Source organism: Hordeum vulgare, chromosome 2H, assembly GCF_904849725.1.
Source record: "Hordeum vulgare subsp. vulgare chromosome 2H, MorexV3_pseudomolecules_assembly, whole genome shotgun sequence".
NCBI lineage: Eukaryota > Viridiplantae > Streptophyta > Magnoliopsida > Poales > Poaceae > Hordeum > Hordeum vulgare.
Genome location: NC_058519.1, coordinates 82342085 through 82363128, shown reverse-complemented (window position 1 = coordinate 82363128; position 21044 = coordinate 82342085). Strand labels below are relative to the sequence as shown.

Genomic DNA, 21044 nt, shown 5'->3' with positions numbered 1-21044 from the left:
CGATTAATTAATGGGAATTAATCGAGATCAACATGTGGATGGATCTTCTCGGAACAAAGTACTGTGGTAGGCGCCCAAGAGGAGACCTCGGGTCTAGGCTTGTCTGACAGCGCTAAGAGGCGATTCAGGATGTTTCCCATTCTGACCCTCACATGCAGCAGCAGCAGCATCGTGTCGTTTCTATCATCACTGGAAATAAAAATGCATAATGTATGATATGAACTTGTCCATCTAAAAACCATGTGAGTCCGCGTCTGCCACATCAAAGGGAAGAGGTTTCACGGTTGATTTCCTCCATCTATGCAATGCAACATGTCTTTCTTTCCCCTCCTGTATGGCGACTAGGGGAAAGTCTTTTGTATGTCGCTCCGACGGTCGGCTCGGCTGATAGATAGGTTAAGGTTTAAGCCTTTGTGGGCGGCGCTTGGACGGATGAGGACGCTCCTTCTTTAAATTAGTTTTTTGGTCTTTGATCTTTCTTAATTTCATCTGTCGGCATCAGGCGGAGCTTCGGCATAAATTCGTGCAAGCTTCTAGGAGTTCCACATTCTTTCTCAATTTCATTCGTCGGCATTAGGCGGAGCTTCGACGTAAAATCATGTTAGATTCTACAAGTTCCACAATTTTTTTCAATTTCATCAATCAACGTTAAACGGAGCTCCGACGTAAATTCATGCCAGCTTCTTGGAGTTTCGAGATCTTCTTTAATTTCATCCATCAGCACTAGATGGAGCTCCATCATAAATTCGTGTCAGCTTCTCAAAGTGGCGAGCTTAGGGGTTCTCGGTGTGCGTACACGATGGCAAGATTTGTCGTACAATACTTAAGATTGATCCAAAGGTTCAACGGTGACAACAACAGTTGCAGGATGTTGGTTTGTATATAAGGCACGTGTATGGAGACTTTTAGGGTGTGATCGACAAAGTCAGGTTGGCTGCAGCATTAGAGCGGCTCTTCTACAGCTCATTCTGACGGCGACATGGATCATTGTGTGGTTGTAATTTTTACTCCTTCCATTTACTTATGCAAGGTCATTAGAGCAAGTACAATAAGGTACAGTCAGCAGGCTGTAAGGATTAAAATACTATATTTTTGCTGAGTTGGATGAGAGAGAAGCGAAGCGAGCTCTTCGTGAAGAGCTGGCTCTAGCACGTACTCCTAGGTGTTTTGTGAGAATGAAAGATGGGTCATATATGATAAAAGTAGTACTCTTTTATAACTAAGTAGTGTACAAACTAGCTATAAGATGGGCTATAAGATGGCTTATAGCCAGCATGTGGCTATACTATTAACCATGCTCTTATGAGATATACATTTTGCATCTATACAAGGCCACCAACAAACAAAATTAATGATATTTTCTCGTACTAACAACTTATTTAATGCTTGCATGCATGCATCCATAATGACAGTGAGTTACTTCGTCCGCTGAGTTTCCTTCCGTTTCATTTTATAAGTCCGGCACGTGTATCTAGGTCGTCAATTTGACCAACTTAATAAAAGACATATATTACAAAAAATATATCATTAAAAACTTTAAATGTTCTATTTTCTAATGATATAATTTTTATGTTAATCAATATATTTTATATAAGTTAAATTGACGACCTAGGTAAACGTACATGCCTTATAAACTGTGATGGAGCGAGTAATTATAATCTGAGTTTGCGGCCTTGTATATAAAAATGAAGGGGTTATTATTCTGATGAAGATGTTTTATATTTCTCATGAACTTTCGAGTCATTTTCAAATTAAAAAAGAAAAAGGTTCCACATCGAACCGTGTAAACTGATCCGGACGAGATTCCTAGGAAACTTACTTGTTTGTACTGTCAAATGGAAACTGATGTGACGCGTCTGACCGATTTAGAGATGGATCAATGGTGACATTCCATGTCAAATCAACTGGTCCTGGTAGTGGATGCTCCGAGATCACAGGAAACATCAACAGATAAAGCCACATTCTCACGTCACAGGTAAATAAAGATGGACCTGGTAGTGGACGCTCCGGGATCACGGGAAAACATCAACAGATAAAGCCACATTCTCACAGGTAAATAAGGAAGGAGCGTCAAACGGAAAGGAGATCTACATGTCCCAATCATAGATACGCGAACATGCGTACAACCACAATTTGACAAGGCACCGTCACATGTTCCTACCACTGATTTGTCAGGGTCGCGCACGTTACAGGATAGATACATAATACACAAGGATGTTGACAGATGGTTAACGATGATAATTCAGATCGACAACCACCAGCGACAGAAAAATACACACAATCCGTACACATGCCATGTTCTCCAAAGTTTTTCCATCATCAAAATGACAAGGTAATGAGCAGTCCCATCATTAAGGAGATACGAAAACATAAACTAACCGATCTGATACACTTGCAATGTCATAAGAACCATCTTATCACCTTCTCAAGATAGACAAGCATCTTTCCATGTGTTCGGCGGTTGTGGCAAGACTCACAATTACATATGGCTACTCGGCACAAGTTCAAACAAAAACTGTCCACATTCTGTCTTTCGATGGAAACCGGGTTTTATGCAAACAGCGGCCCACCTATGGGCGTCAGAACTAGTGAAAGAAACACGCGAGTTCTACGGTAGCTGCTTCTCAAAAAGTTCCATAGCTGAGAGCTTCTTCCTGATCTGCAAAACAAAATCATTGCTCGCCCCAGGTGTATAGCTATATTTTCTTAATGATCTGAACAACATCCTCGTCTTCAAGCTCATGCTCCTGCAGACATATTGCAAATTAATGCTATGGAAGACACAAACACTGTAACATTACCATGGTTTAAGAATGCATGCATACCTTGCCGACTCTCTGAGGCTTGTGCTTCACGCTAGAACCCCACACCAGCGCACTGCAAGTTCACCGATCAATTAGTCGCACAGATTAATTATCACAAGGAAGCAAATAAGCCAGGAGATGTGCTGTGCTCACTATTTAAACTGTTTCGCCATGTCCTTGTGGATTTGGTTGCAGAAGTCTTCCACTGTTTTCCTCTTGGATGATAAGATGACAGGATCCTCGTAATCTGGGTTCAGCCCTTTGGGTTTTGTGTATAGCCTGACCAAATCTAGGTATTCCCAGACCATCTCTAGAAGTCCATCAAGGTTCCATTCCAGATGCGCACTGTCAGCAGGTAACAGACAGAAGAAAGTGCTTTAGTGGCCAAGGAAAAATTGACAAGAGAAAACACACATATCAAGACAAGCAAAAACTCACCTGATTGGGCAGTAATGGGGAAGTTTGTCCAAGATATCCAGCTCCTCAACTGTGATCTGGTCAATTTTGTTGACGACGTAGATGCAAGGCATGTAGATCCTACTTCCCTCAATGACATCTATAAGGTCATCTGCTGTTGCATCAAATCTCAGGGAGACATCAGCATTATGAATCCTGTACTCACTACAGATTGCTTTTACTGTGTCAAGGTCCAAGTGTGTGTTCGCTACTGTTGATGTAAAATTGATGCCACCCTTTTCCTTTCTCCTGAATGTCATATTGGGAGGTGTCTTGTTCAACCTAATACAGGAAAGCTCATACAGGTTAAACATCAACCTTGTCTCAACAACCAAGACATTCAGAGATGAAATCATTTCATGGGAAACAAACTGAGCAGGTAACCAAGAAGAGAAGGGAATAACACGGCCCACCATGGGAACACCTTAGTACAAGACTGTTTGAGAAAGAAACGCCTTACAAAGACAAATAGTATCACATGCAGAATCTGGAATTGCCAATGCCCACTGGACACGGTTGCCACTCATGTAACTGGATAATGCCAAATTCACAACAAAGCTAAACAAAACCATTTAGGTTGCTGACAAACAATTTCAGCGTGGAAGAGAAGGACAACAAGTGCTCAAGATGGTATCAACATATATAGACTTACCGGATGCCAAATCCCTCAAGCTCCTTCTCAATGAGACGTTTGTGAGTTATGGGTTTTATGGCGTCAAGAACAATCAGAATAACATTACATGTCCTGGCTGTGCTGATGACCTGAAAATCGTATCGATCATTGAAGATAAGAACAGGGGATAATTCAGGAAATTCTTAGACCATGGTGTGCATAAAGTGTCCCGAATAAAATAAAAAGTGTGCACAAGTTATAACACAGTGGCAAACCCCTTCATGGTATAATAATTTTTAGTCTTCTACAGTATTGAAAAGCATGAATTTTGGCTGAAATTATTTCGAAAGATGGTAAGCAGAGCATGTAGCAAACTTAATAATCCACAAATTAACTGGCTTTGAAAAGGTACAACACAAAGGAAATTTATTCTTACGATCTCACAAGATGTAAAAGAATATCCAAGTAACTTCCTGGCCATATGTATAACAATGTACAGTATGAGTTTGAAAGTGAAAGTGCAATATTAATTGCTACAATGACAATTAGCATGATTTATAAAGTGCACTATACCCATTTCCCCCCTAAATATAAAAAACATTATTAGGAGAGAGTGGCAATGCATTTTTGTACATACTGCTGCCACAGATGATTTCTATAATAGGTGGGTGCTCAAATAATTTGCACAAAAGATGAGTTCCAAATGTTCACATAAATATTAAACTAACAGTGCAACGAGAACTTGTAAATAATGTAACTATTCATGTATGATACATCTTGACATGTTTGTTGAAACCATGTGTACATGAATATTAACTGCACTGCAAAAATGGAGCTAAAGCTGGACATATTACCTGCCTCCCTCTACCCTTTCCATCTTTAGCACCTTCAATAATTCCCGGAAGATCTAGAAGCTGAATAAATAATGACTATTACAAACAAAGAAAAACATTCTCTAGCAAGAAACGCCAACTTGTAGCTTTCTTTGAAAGTAAAAGAATACCTGCACTTTAGCTCCTTTGTACATAATGACTCCAGGAATGCATGTTAAAGTTGTAAACTCGTAGGACGCAACCTTTTGAACCAGACAAGGAGCAGAAAGAATGTGTTACTATCAGTATTGAATAACATTATAGTCCAGAAAAGTGTAAAAAACATTAGTACAGCAAGACCAGACCTCTGAGAAAGTTCCGGTCAGCTTGTTCAACAATGTTGATTTCCCAACCGAAGGAAAGCCCACCAAACCAACACGTGCATCTCCACTTTTTGTCACGTCGAACCCCTCACCAGCACCACCACCACCTTTGGTTGTAGGAGTGAGCAACTCTCGCCGTAATTTTGCAAGTTTAGCCTGACCAAAGGAATAGCTCAGCGAAAACTTCCTAAAAGTAGCAATAATAGCTTAAACATAAAACATGCTCATAACTATCAAATCCTATAGAAGAATAAAATGATTCAGCTTGATGAGGGAATGGAGCCTGAGACCCCATTTCAAGCACTTCTCAGCACTACATGCAAGCTCTTACATAGTGCAGCATATAACCACAGTATTGCATTGCCAAGGCCCAGATGTAACCATTATGCATCAAGGTTCATCCACAACAACGGGACCATGCTATTGGATTTGATGAAGTCAATATCTACACAGTCAAGCTGATGATCGACATTAAAACTGACAGCACCGCCATATGGTTGGACATGAAGTAAGGCAAGTTATATGTAGCAACAGCAGCACAAACATTTAGGCATAAGTTTTTGTGAATGGCTAAACTATCTGTAAGCTAGTTTTTCAGATTCCTAGACAATAGCATGATCTATGATGGAATTGATCCCATTTAATTGAAATAAATAGATAGGGGCTTCAAATCACCTTGAGAAGACCAAGATGGTGTGCAGTTGCTTTGTTCTTCTGCGTCTTTGACATCTGTCACATGAAAGAGAAGCAAAAAACATAAGCACAGGGTTCGTAAAGTGGATAAATTTGCATTTGGCTAACTATATGAAACGTTCATGCTCACTTGTCCAGTCCTTCAAGAGCACTAAGAGCAGCTCAACATTATGCATATATAAATAACATTTTCTGTGTCTCCCTACTTGACAACGATTTAATTGTCGTCAAATGTTGACCACAAACCACAGCACCAACATATCATATCACTTCAGAAGCATATTAGTATTGAATTAAGTACCACCTGGACAATATCATCACCATGACATACAAGATGCCGGTGAGCACTCTATGTACTCGTATAGTAGAGTCCTAATAATAACAAAAAAAAACAGCTTCTTCTGACAGCCATAAACAAGCTAATTCAACAGTTACAGCTATCAAATGACGAACAAGCAGACGAAGGTAAACTAAGTGAATTACCATTGAACCCCAACACTCTAGTATAAATCACAACTAACCAATTCAATATCCTCTGCACCAGTTTCCGAGCATCTTTGATCATGACATGTGAGCATAACAAACACCCCTTCTCAGATAACATTCCACACACACTTACTTGGGCAGATGATAAAAAGCTATCAGCAACCTAAAGCCCACTATTTGATTAACTTATATATATTACGAAACAACAATATGCATCACAATCCAAAGAATCTTTTAGCCATATCATTTCAGTGTCTAACCAAAGAGTGAAGACCACCACGGAGACCGAATGCCACCAAAGCCTCACTAGCCCCCAACTAAGCATATGTCTAGAATCTGTGGGTATTGGGTTAGCATCCATCCTATCAAATCAAGTGTAGCAACCGCTAGACGCAGCTCCACTCCACCGCTATATGATACATGTAGCAAAGCGAGCTGAAAACAAACAGTTCTAAATCGACACTACAAGGAAAAAAACTAAGCCCCAGCTACTTTTTTTTCTAAACCTAATTAACATAGCCCCAAATCGAATCTGCCTACAGCTCAAATCGAAGCAGTGAGCCACGGCGAACCAGGATCGTGGAATTTCAATTCGAAACTGAGCAAAACCCGCGCAGAGTACATCTCTACCGGTAGCAATAACAAGCGTCAAATCCATCCGCCGTCGCGGTGGGTCACCGGAGGGCTGGAGGCCACGGGCAAGCAAGTACCTCGTCCTCGATGTCCTTGATCTTCTGCATGACGGTCGCCATGGCTGCGGGCCGCGGAGAGGGGCTCGGAGGGTGCTGGAAGGTTCGCCTGCTCTTCGCCGGCGCGGCTTCGTTCGGGTGGATGCGGAAGGGAGGTCGGGGGAGAGGAGGAGGAGGAAAATGTTCGCGAAGTGGCTTCTGAGGGTTTTGGTTCGGAGGCGGCGGAGCGGGCCACGACTCTCCGTGGGCTTACCTGCGAAATGGGCCTCCGGAGAAAAAAAAGAGTTGGGCCTCAGTTTGTTGTTTCGCTCGCCAAGGGCCCAAACGGCAAAAGTATTTGAGGAAAAAAAAGACCGGATATTATGTTCGGGGCATTGAACCCGACGTGAATCGAACACGCAACCTTCTGATCTGGAGTCAGACGCGCTACCATTGCGCCACGGATCCGGTTGTGTTACGTACGACACTAAAGTCTAAGGTCATGATTGGATTATCGTTTTTATTAGCAATACAACTGTAAACAATACGCGCCTCCGGCCGTGGTTTCGCTTTCGGCCGGAAATCGCTACTGGCCCGGTAAATTACACCTGTAGATTAAATACCTCTGTATTGAAATACACCGATACCAAGCGCGGCCTAAGTGTACACAAATAGCTCAATCAAATTAGCTAGTTTTTTTTCTGTATCTAATGTGAGCAGGGTTGTTCATTTTTTGCGGAGTTTTATTTCATGTTTTCCTTTATATTTTCATATATGTGAAGCTGTTATTCCATAGTTTGATTTGTCGAAGCACCAAACAAATCGAACCAAAAATTATCAGTCTATTAGATTTGGTTTGTTCTACTTAGCTGTTTTTTTCGGTTGTTGTCGCATGGCCGACTCTATGTAAGTATGTCCGGGGTTTTGAACCCATAACCATTTTAATCTCATATTCATACGCAAGAACCGTTCATACAAAAACATGACTTAAGTTTTTACCTCCACTGCAAGGGGCTTAAACATGTACTTTCTTCGTTTAAAAATATTTGTCATACGAATGAATGTATCTAAGGTGAGCAGGGTTGTTCATTTTTTGCGGAGTTTTATTTCATGTTTTCCTTTATATTTTCATATATGTGAAGCTGTTATTTCTAGTTTGGTTTGTCGAAGCACCAAACAAATCAAACAAAAATTTATCAATCTATTAGATTTGGTTTGTTCTACTTAGCTGTTCTTTTCGATTATTGTTGCATGGCCGACTCTATGTAAGTCCGCCCGGGATTTTGAGCCAAGGGTTCGCATAACCATTTTAATCTCATATTCATACGCAAGAATCGTTCACACACAGACATGACTTAAGTTTTTACCTCCACCGCAAGGGGCTTAAACATGTACTTTCTCCGTTTAAAAATATTTATCATACAAATGAATGTATCTAGATGTATTTTAGTTTTATATACATTCAGCTTATTTTATTTATGGACAAAGTAATTTCACACAAAGGAAGTGTATGATTTTATGATTTTGAAACCACGACAACCGGCGCCATGGGATTACTCGAAATGGTCCTCCAAAGTCTCGGGATTCAAGGCGTTGGGCCTGAGTTTGCTGTTGCGGTTTGCCAAGGGCCTAAGAGCATCTCTAACAGACCTCGTATAACGTCGATCCACAAAACGCGTTTACTGTTCACAGAGAAATGACTTTGCGGGTCGACACGGGCGTGGGCAGAGTCACACCCCGTAAAATGAACCCGTAAAAAAGAATATTCTCTGAACATACCGTTTTTAGCCCATTTTTTGGTCGTCCTCTTCCTCACATCAATTTTAAAATCGACACATGCTCTAGGACAGGATGGCCACCGTCAAACGAACGAACAAGAAAGACGCGGGACAGCCATCGACGGACAGACGGCCGGCAACGGGACAAGCGCGGCCGGACTCCTACGTGGACTAGAGCTAGCTAGAGCTCGTTCGAATCGATTCAGCCAGAGCTAGCTAGCTAGCTCCGTTGGAATCGAATCGATTCAGCTAGAGCTATCTAGCTAGCTAGCGTCGTTCGAATCGAATCGATTTAGTTAGCTAGCTAGCTAGCGCCGTTTGAATCGAATCGATTCAGCTAGCTAGCTAGCTTCTTCATCGGGAGAGCCACAGACGAGCGGCCAGGGCAGACGGTCAGCGGACGCGACGGTCGGGGTGGACGACCAGCGGGGGCAGCGGCCGAGGACGGGAGAACGGGAGCAAGCCATGAAGGTTTCGATGGCAGTTGGACTCCTGCCAACGGTCTTTCGCGTATACAGATCGCCCTCGGGTTGCCTTCAAAATTCTTATTTTTACGAATTTGATGGAAAAGTATTTAGTGCCCCTCGAAAAAAATTACAGGTCACACTTCGATACGGGTTCTGATCTGGCAGCTTTTTTCGCGTAAAATGACGATTATTTTACGAGTCTAGACATTATAAGGAATCTGCTAGAGATGCTCTAGCACATAAAAATATGTCCCAAAAAAAGTAGAGAAGATAAAAAGAAAGACGGTTTGCTGTTGCGGTTTGTCAAGGATCACACATCAAAAAAGTATGCCCTAAAAAAAAGTGAAGAAGATAAAAAAAAAAAGACAGTTTGCTGTTACGGTTTCTGATCTGGCAGCTTTTTTCGCGTAAAATGACGATTATTTTACGAGTCTAGACATTATAAGGAATCTGCTAGCGATGCTCTAGCACATAAAAATATGTCCCAAAAAAAGTAGAGAAGATAAAAAAGAAAGACGGTTTGCTGTTGCGGTTTGTCAAGGATCACACATCAAAAAAGTATGCCCCAAAAAAAAGTGAAGAAGATAAAAAAAAAGACAGTTTGCTGTTACGGTTTGCCAAGGGCCACACACAAAAAAAAAGATAATAAGAAAAAGGACCGGATTATATGTTCGGGGTATTGAACCCGACGTGAATCGAACACGCAACCTTCTGATCTGGAGTCAGACGCGCTACCATTGCGCCACGGATCCGGTTGTTATACCGTTGACTCTACAACCTACAAATACAAATGTTTAAACTCTAGAATCATGATCCAACATCGAGCCATGTGCGTCATTGGCAGTTTGACACTTCTGATCGGCGCAACGTTGTCGCCGATTGGCGTCTGCCGGCGAACCGACCGCCACGGTGTCTGGCTCCCGTCCGAGACAGTCGACCACCGGACCTGCTGGAGCAGCTGATACGACTACTCGAGTGCTCGTCCCTCAGTGAGATGCATCCTTGGTCGCTGGTGGCGTTCGTCGAAAAGTCAAAAGATGGAGGTTTCTTCCGTAGCACTAGCACCACAGCGGATGCCAATCAACCGTGAGTGGCCAGTGTGAGGAAAAACTAACACGTTTTTGTCTGCTTCGTAGTCAATCGTTGGTCAACTGACGGTAGTGGTAAATGTGTAAAAGAAAGCAAATTGATAATGATTTTTTAAACGGTTTTGCTAAAACTCATCTAGATGAGAAATAGTTTGGTCTCATTCACAAGCTTGACTGTTTGATTACTGTGTTGAGATTTATGCTTGTACTCGCTTCGTCTTAAAATAAATATTGTTGTTTTAGTACAAAATGTATATTAACTTAATACTAAATTTGCGTCGCTTATTTTGAGACAGAGGGAGTACATTTTTTTTTGTCTCACACTAGCTTTTCTTTTTTAGGGGTGTCTCACGCTAGCTTTTTTTTTGTCTCAGGCTAGCTAAGAGAGAGCACCACCTGATAGGTTTTGTTGTGGGCTTGGGTCGTTCTTCACGAATCTCTTTTGGTCCTGGGCTACAGGGTTGCACGGGAGAGAATAAGAGCTGACGTTTTTGTCTTCTACATTCTGTTTTCTTTTGTTGTTTCGTTGTTTTTTTATTATTTATTTATTTTTATCTTTTATTCCTATTAACTTCAATTTTACCTTCCTTTATTTATTTTCAGTTTTTTACTCCAATTTTTTGGTGTCGAGGGAATATGCACACTTTTTTTAAACTAATTTCTACACATATGAGATTTGTTAATTTTTAATATACTATGATATTTTTTTAACATTTAATTTGTATTCCCTTATTTCTTTTATTTATGTTTTCCGTTTATGCTTATTATTATTCATGTTTTCCACTCACAAAGAGGATGACAGCTATACATCCATTCATGAATCGAAGAGCGCGTCAAAGAGAGTAGTGGTTCACTCGATTGCTTTGTCTCCTCCGACTACAGTATAGTGGGACGATTAGTGGTTCTAGATTTGTTTTCCTGTTTTTCATTGAAATTTTGGTCTTCTACTATTTCTTTTAAATGCAAGTTCAGATTTTTACTCATTCTTCTCTTTCTCCTTTTGTTTTTTATTTCTCATATTGTAATATTTCTTCTTGTTATTCCTATGCTTCGTCTATTAAAAAGTTCATTTGTTTTCCTACTATTTTTAAGGACATGTATACAACTGCAAGCGTCACACCTTAAGAACAACAAGCCTTGCAACATGCAAACAACTATAATCATCATGCCTCGGGCACAACTGTAAACGTTGTAACATGCACACAATTGCATGCAATGTCACATGTGTGTAAACCGAATGAATTATTATTTATTTTATTATCATTAGACGTACAACCGCAAGTCTTGTAACTCGATTGCAATTGTACTAGCACAAAGCCAATGCAACTGGGACCTAGAGGGGGGGGTGTCGTTGCGAGTTGCATGCCCACCACTAAACATGCAATTGCAAGTTGTTGTAACCCGACTGCAACTGAATAGGTGCAAAGTGATTGCAACTGGCCTCAAGAGGGGGGGGGAGGGGGGGGACCAATTGCATGTTCATCACTAGATATGCAATTGTAAGTCTTGTAATTTGACTCCAACCAACTGCAACTAGAGGCGTATGGAGGTTTATTTGATCCATTTGCATGTGCCCCACTAGGCATGCAACTGCAAATGTTGAAACAAAACTTCAGCTACACGGGCACAAAATGTCTTTAACTAGCGTATAGAGAGGGTTGTTCGGTCAGCTGGATGTCCAAAATAAAACATGAAACTGCAAGCATTGCAACTCGACTGCAACTAAGGTCGAGACGGGAGTTGTGAGGGCCAGTTGCATGTTCATCGGTAGAAATGCAATTGCAAGCATTGTAACCTGAGTAGAATTGCACGGGCACAAAATGTTTGCAATTAGGGTTGGAAGTGGAGTTGCTAGGGCCAGTTGCATGTCCATCACTAGACATGCAACTTTAAGCGTTCTAACTCGGTTGCAACTGCACAATCACAAAGTGACTGCAACTAAGGTCGAAAGGAAAGTTGTTTGGGCCAGTTGCATGTCCACCATTAGACATGCAACTTCAAGCATTGCAACCCAACTATAACTGCACAAAGCGATTATAATTGGGATCGAAAGGGAAATTGTCGCAACTAGTTGCATCTTTAATACTAGACATGCATCTGCAAGCGTTGTAACACAATTGCAAATGCACGGGCACAAAGCGGACAAAAGGGAAGTTGTCAAGGCAAGTTGCATGTACACCACTAGACATGAAACCACAAGCATTTTAACCCATCTGCAACTACACCGGGAACAAAGCGATTGCAACTAGTGTCGGAAAGGAAGTTGTCGGGGTTGTAACTAGGATGGGCAAGAAAGTTGTCGGGTCAGCTGCATATCCATCACTAGATATGTAATTGCAAACGTTGTAATTCGACCGTAACTACATGGACATAAATCGACTACATTTGAGGTGGGTTGATTTTTTCCTACTAGTCGCATGGGTGTGAATTGCATGCGACACACACGTGCGCAGTTGCAACCGCCCCAACATCGGTGCAATTAGTGTCAACTTGATTTTTTTTCTTTCTTTTTAAAATTATTATTTCTAAAATATTCTATTAGCATTACTTGTGTTTTTTCTAGTAGGGCCCGTCATTGTATTATGTTTTCTTTTTTTTAGCTTAAAAATATTAGAACAACAAGACCCAGCTAAAAAGGTTACATATATTGTCTTTTTACCTTTTCTCTGCAATACACACCACTACGTAAAACAAGTTCAAAGCCACGAACTAAGAAGCCCACAATTGAATTCTAAAAAAAAACGAACTAGCCCCATCAAACAAAGGAAAAATGAAAAACGTAACACAACTGTTAGGATTAATTAAATTCTCAAATTAAGGGTAATCCTCCCTAGTACAAACCGCTCGTGCGGTTGCCACGCAACCGACGCGGCAGTTCTCCCACGCCCCCACGACGGACGCGTCCTTTCTGTCGCGTCCCTCTGCTTGTTTATAAACTGTAATCCTTAATGAAATAGATGAAGTTTGATTAAATCATACTTTCATACGTTATCAGCATTTCAACTCTGTCGAAAGAGCAAGATTACGCCGTCGATAGTCGCAGGGAAAAAAGCAAAGTAGAAGGGAAGAAAGGAGAAGGTAAGAGGATGACTCGTGGTCTCCCATCCTTCTTCCCGCACCTTGTTCGTGACGGAGGTCGACGTTGATAGAACCGTCGTCGTTGCCATGGTGTTGACGGACTTCGCCGCCACAACAGCAATGCCCGCGATCTTCGCCAGTTTGGAGGCCGTCGGAACGGTTTTCGTCGCCCTGGACCACGTCTTGGACATGGCGCCCAAGGTCGCGACGGTGCTTGGTCTTCTGGTGCTTTGCGTGAACCGGTCATGCCTACAGCGGCGCCGCTCCCGGCCTGGATTCTTGCCAGACCGGCTGCTCCAAACCTGTACGCGGACAAAGTAATGGAGCCCGTGGACGAAGCAATGGACGTCGTCACCGTCAACGTTGAGCCGGAACTTGCGGCTCCTCCACCACCACATCCATGCCCGGTGCACTAATGGGGGTCATGCATGACTCCGCCACGGTCTCCACCGCTGGACTACGCGGTCGGGGAGGAAGCCGAGCCCGTGTTGCCCGTGGAACCCGCACAACCGGACTCCCCGCGTCTTCCGTCTTCGACGCCGACACATGAGGCTGTAGCCGCTGGTGCTTCGTCGTCAAGCGCTAGTCTTGGGCTGCGCCTCCCCGTGCGGACTGCTGTCCTCGGGGACGTCTTCGACAACGGGGCGAGCAGCTCCACCGGTCCGTCGACGCCCGGCCGCTGGCACATAGTGTTGCGCGCCGTGTTGCAGCACGCCGGCCGTCGGCCAGGAGAGTGGAGCCCGATGAATCTGGGGCTGGCCAATGGCCACTCCAATGGCGTCGCGCTAGGGACACACCTCCCTGGAGGATCTTCTTTAGAGGAGGAGGAGGACCCCGTGCCGGGGCAGTCTACTTCGCGCCGGTGAGGCAGCCACCGGTGGCGAAGGTTGGTGGTGCTGGTGAAAAAGCTCGCCGCTCGCGCTGGATCTGGCTCGGGGATGACTTATGGATGGGAACGATACGTTCCGTGCCTCCCTTATCCTCCTGTGTCGGTGTGTACATGCTCTTTGACATGCACCAGCCCACCACGCTAACCACTGGGCACTAGCTCATGCGCGGTGTGTACAAACTAGCTCATGCGCGGTGTGTACAAACTGTTTGACATGCACGAGACCACCACGCTAGCCACTGGGCACTGGCTCATGCGTACGAGCAGAAGAAAAAAAACGAAAAGCACAAGTGATCGGCATGGGTAGTAGGCTGCCTGTGTTGGCATATTGCCATTATTTGTTTTGTTTTCTGAATAGCTTCTAGCATTCAGTTTTTGTACATAAGTATGTAATATTTGCTTAATGTATGTCAACATGTGTATGAATGTAATTTTTAATTGCTACATGTTAATTATGCTTCAAAATTATATGACTACTTTTAGTTTTTACACATATCTTATGGATTGCATTTAAAGCAATATATACTTTGTTCATAACAGTGAGGTCTACATCAAATGATGATTACCTTCAAAGAGTTTCATATAACATAAGGTTGTGCAAAGTACCATAAGAATAATGTCTACACTACTTAGTAGTGATTACCTCAAAGCAAAAAATGAAAGCACACATATTATAACATGAAAATAGCCATCTAGGTATCTACGCCACTTCGTGGTGATTATCTCTATGTGTTCTACAAAACAAAGATCTACGCCATTTTATTGTGATTATCTTTTGTAGAAAGTCATATATTGGGTCGTTTAGGCTTTTCCTAGACCTTTATATTTGAATCAAACATTTTATTTTACACACAATTAATTTCATGAGTGTAAATTAATATGCATGGTATGGCTGGCATACCCAAGAAGGAATTTGTTGAGGTTGCCATTGATGGCAGAAATTATCTGACCTAGGCCATGGATGTCAAGATTAACTTGATGGCCAGGAATCTAATCAGCACTATAACCACACCTACTCAAGGTACTCCTGCTATCGCAGATACGACAAAGTATGCTTGTTTGCACTTCATTCGACACCACCTTGATCATGCTATGAAAGAAGAGTACATGATGGAGGAAAATCATCTATCACTGTAGAACTCCTTAAAGGAGCGTTATGATCAACAAAGGTCGGTGATGTTGCCTGAAGCGCAAAGAGAATGGACACTTATCCGTTTCCAGGATTTTAAGTCCGTTGCAGCGTACAATACTTGCCATGCATCAAATCAATTTTAAGTTGAGATTCTGCAATAGTGCAGTTTCGGATGCGGATCTCATTGAAAATACACTCTCTACTTTCCATCATAATATGAGGGTTCTTGCTGAACAACATCGTCAACAGAAATACACGAAGCATTCTGAGTTGATATATGCACTCCTTCAGACAAAACAGCACAATGAAATTCTCGATAAGAATAATATGTCCCGTCCAACGGGAACACTGCCGCTGCCTGAAGCACATTTTAATTCTCAGAATACTCAAAAGTCCCGTGGTCCCAAAAGGAACCATAGGAAGTTTAAAGGAAAGTGGAGACGCAATGAGAATTAGAATAATAATGGAGTATAAAAGAGTAAGAATCATTTTAAGAAAAATGATAAGGGTGGCAGCTCTCAAGCTTGCTACACATGTGGTTGTACTACTCATCATGCAAGGAAGTGTACAACTTCTAAGCATTTTGTGATGCTGTATCAACAATCAATTGGCAAGGGCAAAAAGGCTTAAGGGAACCAATAGGAAGCTCACTTCAGTGGTCCAATGATTGAAAGTTCTCAAGACGTTCATCTGAACGGAGTTCATGACAACATGGAGAACCAAGATCAGGCTCAGCAAAAGGAAGGACGCCACTTAATGTCGATGACATATTGGTGGATTTCACTTCTACTAATGACATATATGGATATATTCTTTGATCTTCCAATCATGTCATAAGTATTGTGATGATGTCCTTAGTTATATTGTGTGTTGTAAAATAATTATGTCCTCAGACATATGGTATTGTAATAATTATGTCCTTAAACATAATGTATTATAATATGTAAGCAGACATACATAGTATGTTGTGTATGTGTTAATTCGATATGAGATTGGATAAATAATGAATTTTATTATTTTACTCTATATAAAACTTCGAGAAACAATCCAATGGAGGAGGAAATTTGTTTAGTGGACAGTGGTGCGTCTAACACAATTCTACGGGAGGTTAAATACTTCCAAAGTCTCAAAAAGAGTAAGAGAAGTGTTATGACAATTGGTGGTCATGACACGGTAATTGTTGGTTCTGGTCAAGTCACATTTACACTCCCGAATGGTACAGAACTTGAAATCCAGGAGGCTTTATTGTATCCGAACTCAACTCATACCGTGTTGAGTTTTAAGGATGTCCGCATGAATGGATACCACATTAAAACTCATGAAGACAATGTGGTTGAAAGCCTCCTCATAACTCAGCAGAAGGGATCCAACAAGGAAACCCTTGAGAGACTGCCTGCTCTATCTTCTGGACTGACAACATTTGGCATATAAAATATTTTTTCAAAATCTTGACAAGTTCAAGATATGGCATGATCGCCTGGGTCATCGTGGTGTGGGGATGATGAGAAAAAAATATTGATGGTTCAACTCGACACAACATAAACGGTTGCTAATTTCCCCCAAATCCTCGGATTTCGTATGCACTGCATGTGCAACTGGGAAATTAATCACAAGACTTTCATATCTGAAGATCAAGAATGAACCACTTATTTTTTTTGAACACATTCAAAGAGATATATGTGGTCCAATTCAACCGTTATCAGAACCATTTAGATATTTTATGGTGCTCATTGATGCATCAACAAGATGGTCTAATGTGTGTCTATTATCAACAAGGAACCATGCTTTTGCAAAGTTGATCGCTCAAATTAAGTTGATAGCAAGACCACTCCTACAAAATTGTAATCTTCCAACATCTTGTTGGGGACATGCGGTATTGCATGCCGCAGAGTTGATACAAATTCGACCAACCGCATATCATACAACCTCCCCAGTGTAGTTAGTATGTGGAAATCAACCAAGTATTTCCCATCTTTGAAGATTCGGTTGGGCTGTGTACGTACCGATATCACCACCTCAACATACATCGATGGGTCCACATAGAAAAATGGGAATCTATGTGGGGTAGAATTCTCTGTTGATTATAAAGTACCTGGAACCTCTAACACGGGATCTATTTACAGCCCGGTAGGCTGATTGTATCTTCGATGAGGACAATTTTTCGGCATTAGGGGGACAAAAGAACCACAAAGAATGCCAGGAAATAGATTTGAATGTTAAAGACATTCAGTCCTTAGATCAACGTACGAATGAATCTGAACTGGAAGTTTAGAAGATTATTAATTTGCAAAATATTGCAAATAATCTGCCACATGCATTTACTGATTATAAAGGTGTCACCAAATCCCATGTTCCCACTATGAATGTTCGAGAGAGAGTTGAGATATCTCATAAGACCACTCAACCGCCCAAGAGGGGGAGAAACTCGACAAAAAGGATAAGGCTTCTCAGAAGCATCCGCGGGAACATGGGATAGTTGAATATCAACTATTTGAGGGATCCTCGCTTCTAATGTTTTCCCCGTGGGGGCAAGATGGGTTTTGTTCGTAAAAGGAACGAAAACAATGAGGTGGTGAGATATAAAGCGAGGCTTGTTGTGACAGCCCGAGACCGACGCTCCAGAAGATTCCCCTTTATTTCCGTTTCCGTCGTGTGCTTATTTTTATTTGTTGCATCTTCATTTAGTTTGCATCATCGCATCATGCATCATCTCCATCTTCTCTGGTGTGATTGCTTCCCGTGTTGTGTTCATTTGTTTTTTCCCTCTTCTCCTAGCCACTCCTTGATCCTCTCTGATTTCCCTTTGCTTTCATCTATTTGAGCTGCAGATGTAGATGCTCAAATATATGTTTCTGTTGAGCCCATAAATTATATCTATAGTATAGGGTCACCATCTAAAATCTCAGTCCAATTGGGGTTGGTTTGGTTATGGATTGAATTTAGGCAAGTTTGATTTAATTCAAAACTTGTCCGAATTTATATTCGGTAAAAATCCCCAAACCAATTTTATTAAATCCTCCATATTTTTCTGGCTCCGAGAAAATATATCTCTTGTTGGAATTATAACTATATCCTTTGTTTTATTTCTTTGCAATTTGTTGTAAAAGAAAAAAAAAGGTAAAGAGAGAAGCCCAACCTATGCAAGCTGGATCAAGGCCCACCGGGCTCCTCCCAACCCTAGCGACAGCGAGTCAGGGAGAGCTCCTCCCGACAGCACCGTCTCGTTCCCCTTTGTCGCTCGATCCCCTCCTCCCTGTTCCCCTGGCCTCGATCCCGTCACCCCCGCCATGGCCGCCGCCTCCCGCGAGGTTCCCCGCCGCCGCCTCCTTCTCCCCGTGTGCTCCTCCGCCGCCTCGCCATCCCCTGCACCCGCGCTGCCGCAGCTGCTCGCCGCCCGCGCCCTTGCCTCGCCTCCCTCTGTTTGCCTCTCCCCTGCCAGCGCCGAGCCCCCTGGTCGCCGGCCTCCCCTGGTCGTCCTCGCCGCCTCCCCGCGCTGCATCGCCCTAGCCCCGGTCGCTGCCGTCCCTCGCGCCTCCTCATGGCTCCCCCTCAGCCACCGCGCGCCGCCCTCGGCCTCGGCCGCTCCTCCCTCGAGCTCGCCGAACCCGCGTGCCTCCCCTCGTCCCGCTCGACGGCCCTGCGCGCCGCCCCGCCGTGCTGCGCCCCGTCACGCTCGACCTCGCCTGCGACGCCGCCCCTTGCTGTGCTCCCCTGCCGCAGGTGCTCGCCGCCCGAACCGCCTTGGCCTCCTCCTGCTGTTGCTGATTGCGTGTTGCTGCTGTGCTGTTCCTGGCCTTGCCGAGCTAGCTTGATGTGTTGTTGCCACTGTTGCTAGTGCTGCTGCTTGCGTGTCTGGCTCTTGCTGCTTGCCGTGTTAGCTGCTGCGAGTTGCTGTTGGATGTCGTCGTGGTTGATGCATGCTGTAGCTGCTGCTTGCTACCTGCCGCCGCCTGCTGTTAGCTGATGTTGCTGTCGTGTTGCCGCTTGCCGCTGGTGGCTGATGTTGTTTGTTGTCGCTTAGCCGCCGTGTTGCTTGCTGCTAATTAGTTGTTTCTCTTGCTGCTGTCGTTGCTGCTGCCACGTGCTTGCCGTGCCTAATGCTAGCTTGCTTTGCTTGCTTGCGTGTTGCTGTATTTAGTTGCTGCTGCTAGGCTAGGTTGCTAGCTGCTGTGCCGAGTGTTGCTGCTAGCGCTAGATGCCGTAGCTTGCTATTTGTTGTTGCCGCTTGTAGCCGTGGCCTCCGCTCGCATTTGCTCGTGCTGTCGCCTGCGTTGCCGCGTACACCATCCCTGCCGTGAGTCATCGACTAATTCGCCGAGCACCACGACGTCCTCGACGACCCCCGGAAACCGTGTTCGACTCCCGACGCCGAAGATCGTCTACCGACAAGAGAACGACTACCGTCGACGAGACCGAGTACAACTACTTCCACGACGTCCGCTTCGACCGAACCCCTCCGATTCGCATGCGTCGAAGGTATACCGATGGGACGTGTCGTGAACCGTATACATGTGTTGTATGAGATGTATTGTTTGTTTGCACCTTATGTTGCCCGTTGCACGTGTACCTCTTTTGTTGTGCCTCGACACATGGGAACCCGGTAACCGGGATCACCCCATTCCTTATTTAGCGTTCCCGCACGCGCTCCCTATTCGTTGGCATGATATCTCGTCGAGTTATCGGGATAAGAACGTTGCCGTGGCTTCGTTTTTGTTTTTCCGCCATGGTTCGCTCTCGCTCGCCGTGGCGACACCTGTTTCTTTCTCTTCTTGCCCTGATGTTTGAACTCGCATGCATGACGCATTCATGGCATATACAACTTGTGTTGCATGTTCTTGTGCCGTAGCTCCGTTCTATGCTCCGCGAGTTAACTGTCTAGGATGCCAGGTAGAATCACCCGCTTCACCCCTTGCCATGTTAACAACAATTTAATATTGTTGTGTAAATTAACGGGAGTGAACTAATAATTAAACATGGAGTTTCATCGATATGCAACCCGTTGCATATCGAGCTTCACTTAATGTGTAGTGTTTGCGTGAGGTGAATTGTCATGCCATCCCTTGCATCAATGAACTGATCATGCATCATAGTAGGTTATGCATCATGTTGTGCATCGTGTGGTGAATATCTGTGTTGATGTTTGATTCCGGTTTGCTCCGTCTCGATAGAGTTCCGCAAGCGAGTCGGAATGTGAGGACCCGTTCGACTACGTTGGTTCGCCGACTTCTCGGAGTTGTTCTTCTTCCAAGCGGGATCTCAGGCAAGATGATCATTTCCCCAGATACCATTACTATCATTGCCATGCTAGTTTAATCGTTTCTATCGATTATGTCTCGTTGCCTACCACATGTTAAATATCAGCCTCTCAATCATGCCATGATAACCTTCAACCTGTTCAACCTAGCAAACCACTGATTGGCTATGTTACCGCTTGCTTAACCCTGTGTTAGTGTTGCTAGTTGCAGGTGCAGTTGCTTCCATGTGCAAACATGGGTTCCTTGTTATATCACCCTATTAAAATCTATTTAATTTAATGCACCTATATACTTGGTAAAAGGTGGAAGACTCGGCCTTTCTAGCCTGGTGTTTTGTTCCACCTTTGCCCCCTTAGTTCTCGGCTACCGGTGTTATGTTCCATAAATGAGCGCTCCTAACACGATCGGGGTTGTTATGGGGACCCCCTCGATAATTCGTTTT

General features: G+C 43.4%; 2 protein-coding genes and 2 non-coding genes across 4 annotated transcripts; all 4 read right to left on the bottom strand.

The window, feature by feature from the left end:
• Window positions 1-2296: 2296 nt before the first annotated feature.
• LOC123425203 (developmentally-regulated G-protein 3) lies at window positions 2297-7126 on the bottom strand. Its single transcript, XM_045108877.1, has 10 exons — window positions 6958-7126; window positions 5744-5797; window positions 5051-5224; window positions 4877-4948; window positions 4728-4787; window positions 3913-4022; window positions 3243-3542; window positions 2958-3149; window positions 2826-2877; window positions 2297-2747 (listed from the first exon to the last, which is right to left on the bottom strand). The coding sequence occupies exons 1-10, from the start codon at window positions 6997-6999 to the stop codon at window positions 2697-2699; spliced, it is 1107 nt and encodes a 368-aa protein (XP_044964812.1). The 5' UTR covers window positions 7000-7126; the 3' UTR covers window positions 2297-2696.
• Window positions 7127-7311: 185 nt separating this feature from the next.
• On the bottom strand, window positions 7312-7383 carry TRNAW-CCA. The gene has a single exon. It is a non-coding gene; the product is annotated as a tRNA-Trp (tRNA).
• Window positions 7384-9840: 2457 nt separating this feature from the next.
• Window positions 9841-9912, bottom strand: TRNAW-CCA. Its single transcript has one exon. It is a non-coding gene; the product is annotated as a tRNA-Trp (tRNA).
• A 3335-nt stretch (window positions 9913-13247) lies between these two features.
• Window positions 13248-13724, bottom strand: LOC123429658. Its single transcript, XM_045113670.1, has one exon. The coding sequence runs from the start codon at window positions 13722-13724 to the stop codon at window positions 13248-13250; it is 477 nt and encodes a 158-aa protein (XP_044969605.1).
• Between the last annotated feature and the right edge of the window lie 7320 nt (window positions 13725-21044).

What these genes read in the sequence shown, in the direction of transcription:
- LOC123425203 (XM_045108877.1), bottom strand. Translation starts at nt 6,999, where the DNA reads ATGGCGACCGTCATGCAGAAGATCAAGGACATCGAGGACGAG. An exon ending in TCAAGGACATCGAGGACGAG is followed by an intron (nt 5,798 to 6,957) that starts GTACTTGCTTGC and finishes TTCATGTGACAG; the next exon opens with ATGTCAAAGACGCAGAAGAA. An exon ending in ACCATCTTGGTCTTCTCAAG is followed by an intron (nt 5,225 to 5,743) that starts GTGATTTGAAGC and finishes TCCTTTGGTCAG; the next exon opens with GCTAAACTTGCAAAATTACG.
- LOC123429658 (XM_045113670.1), bottom strand. Translation starts at nt 13,724, where the DNA reads ATGTGGTGGTGGAGGAGCCGCAAGTTCCGGCTCAACGTTGACGGTGAC.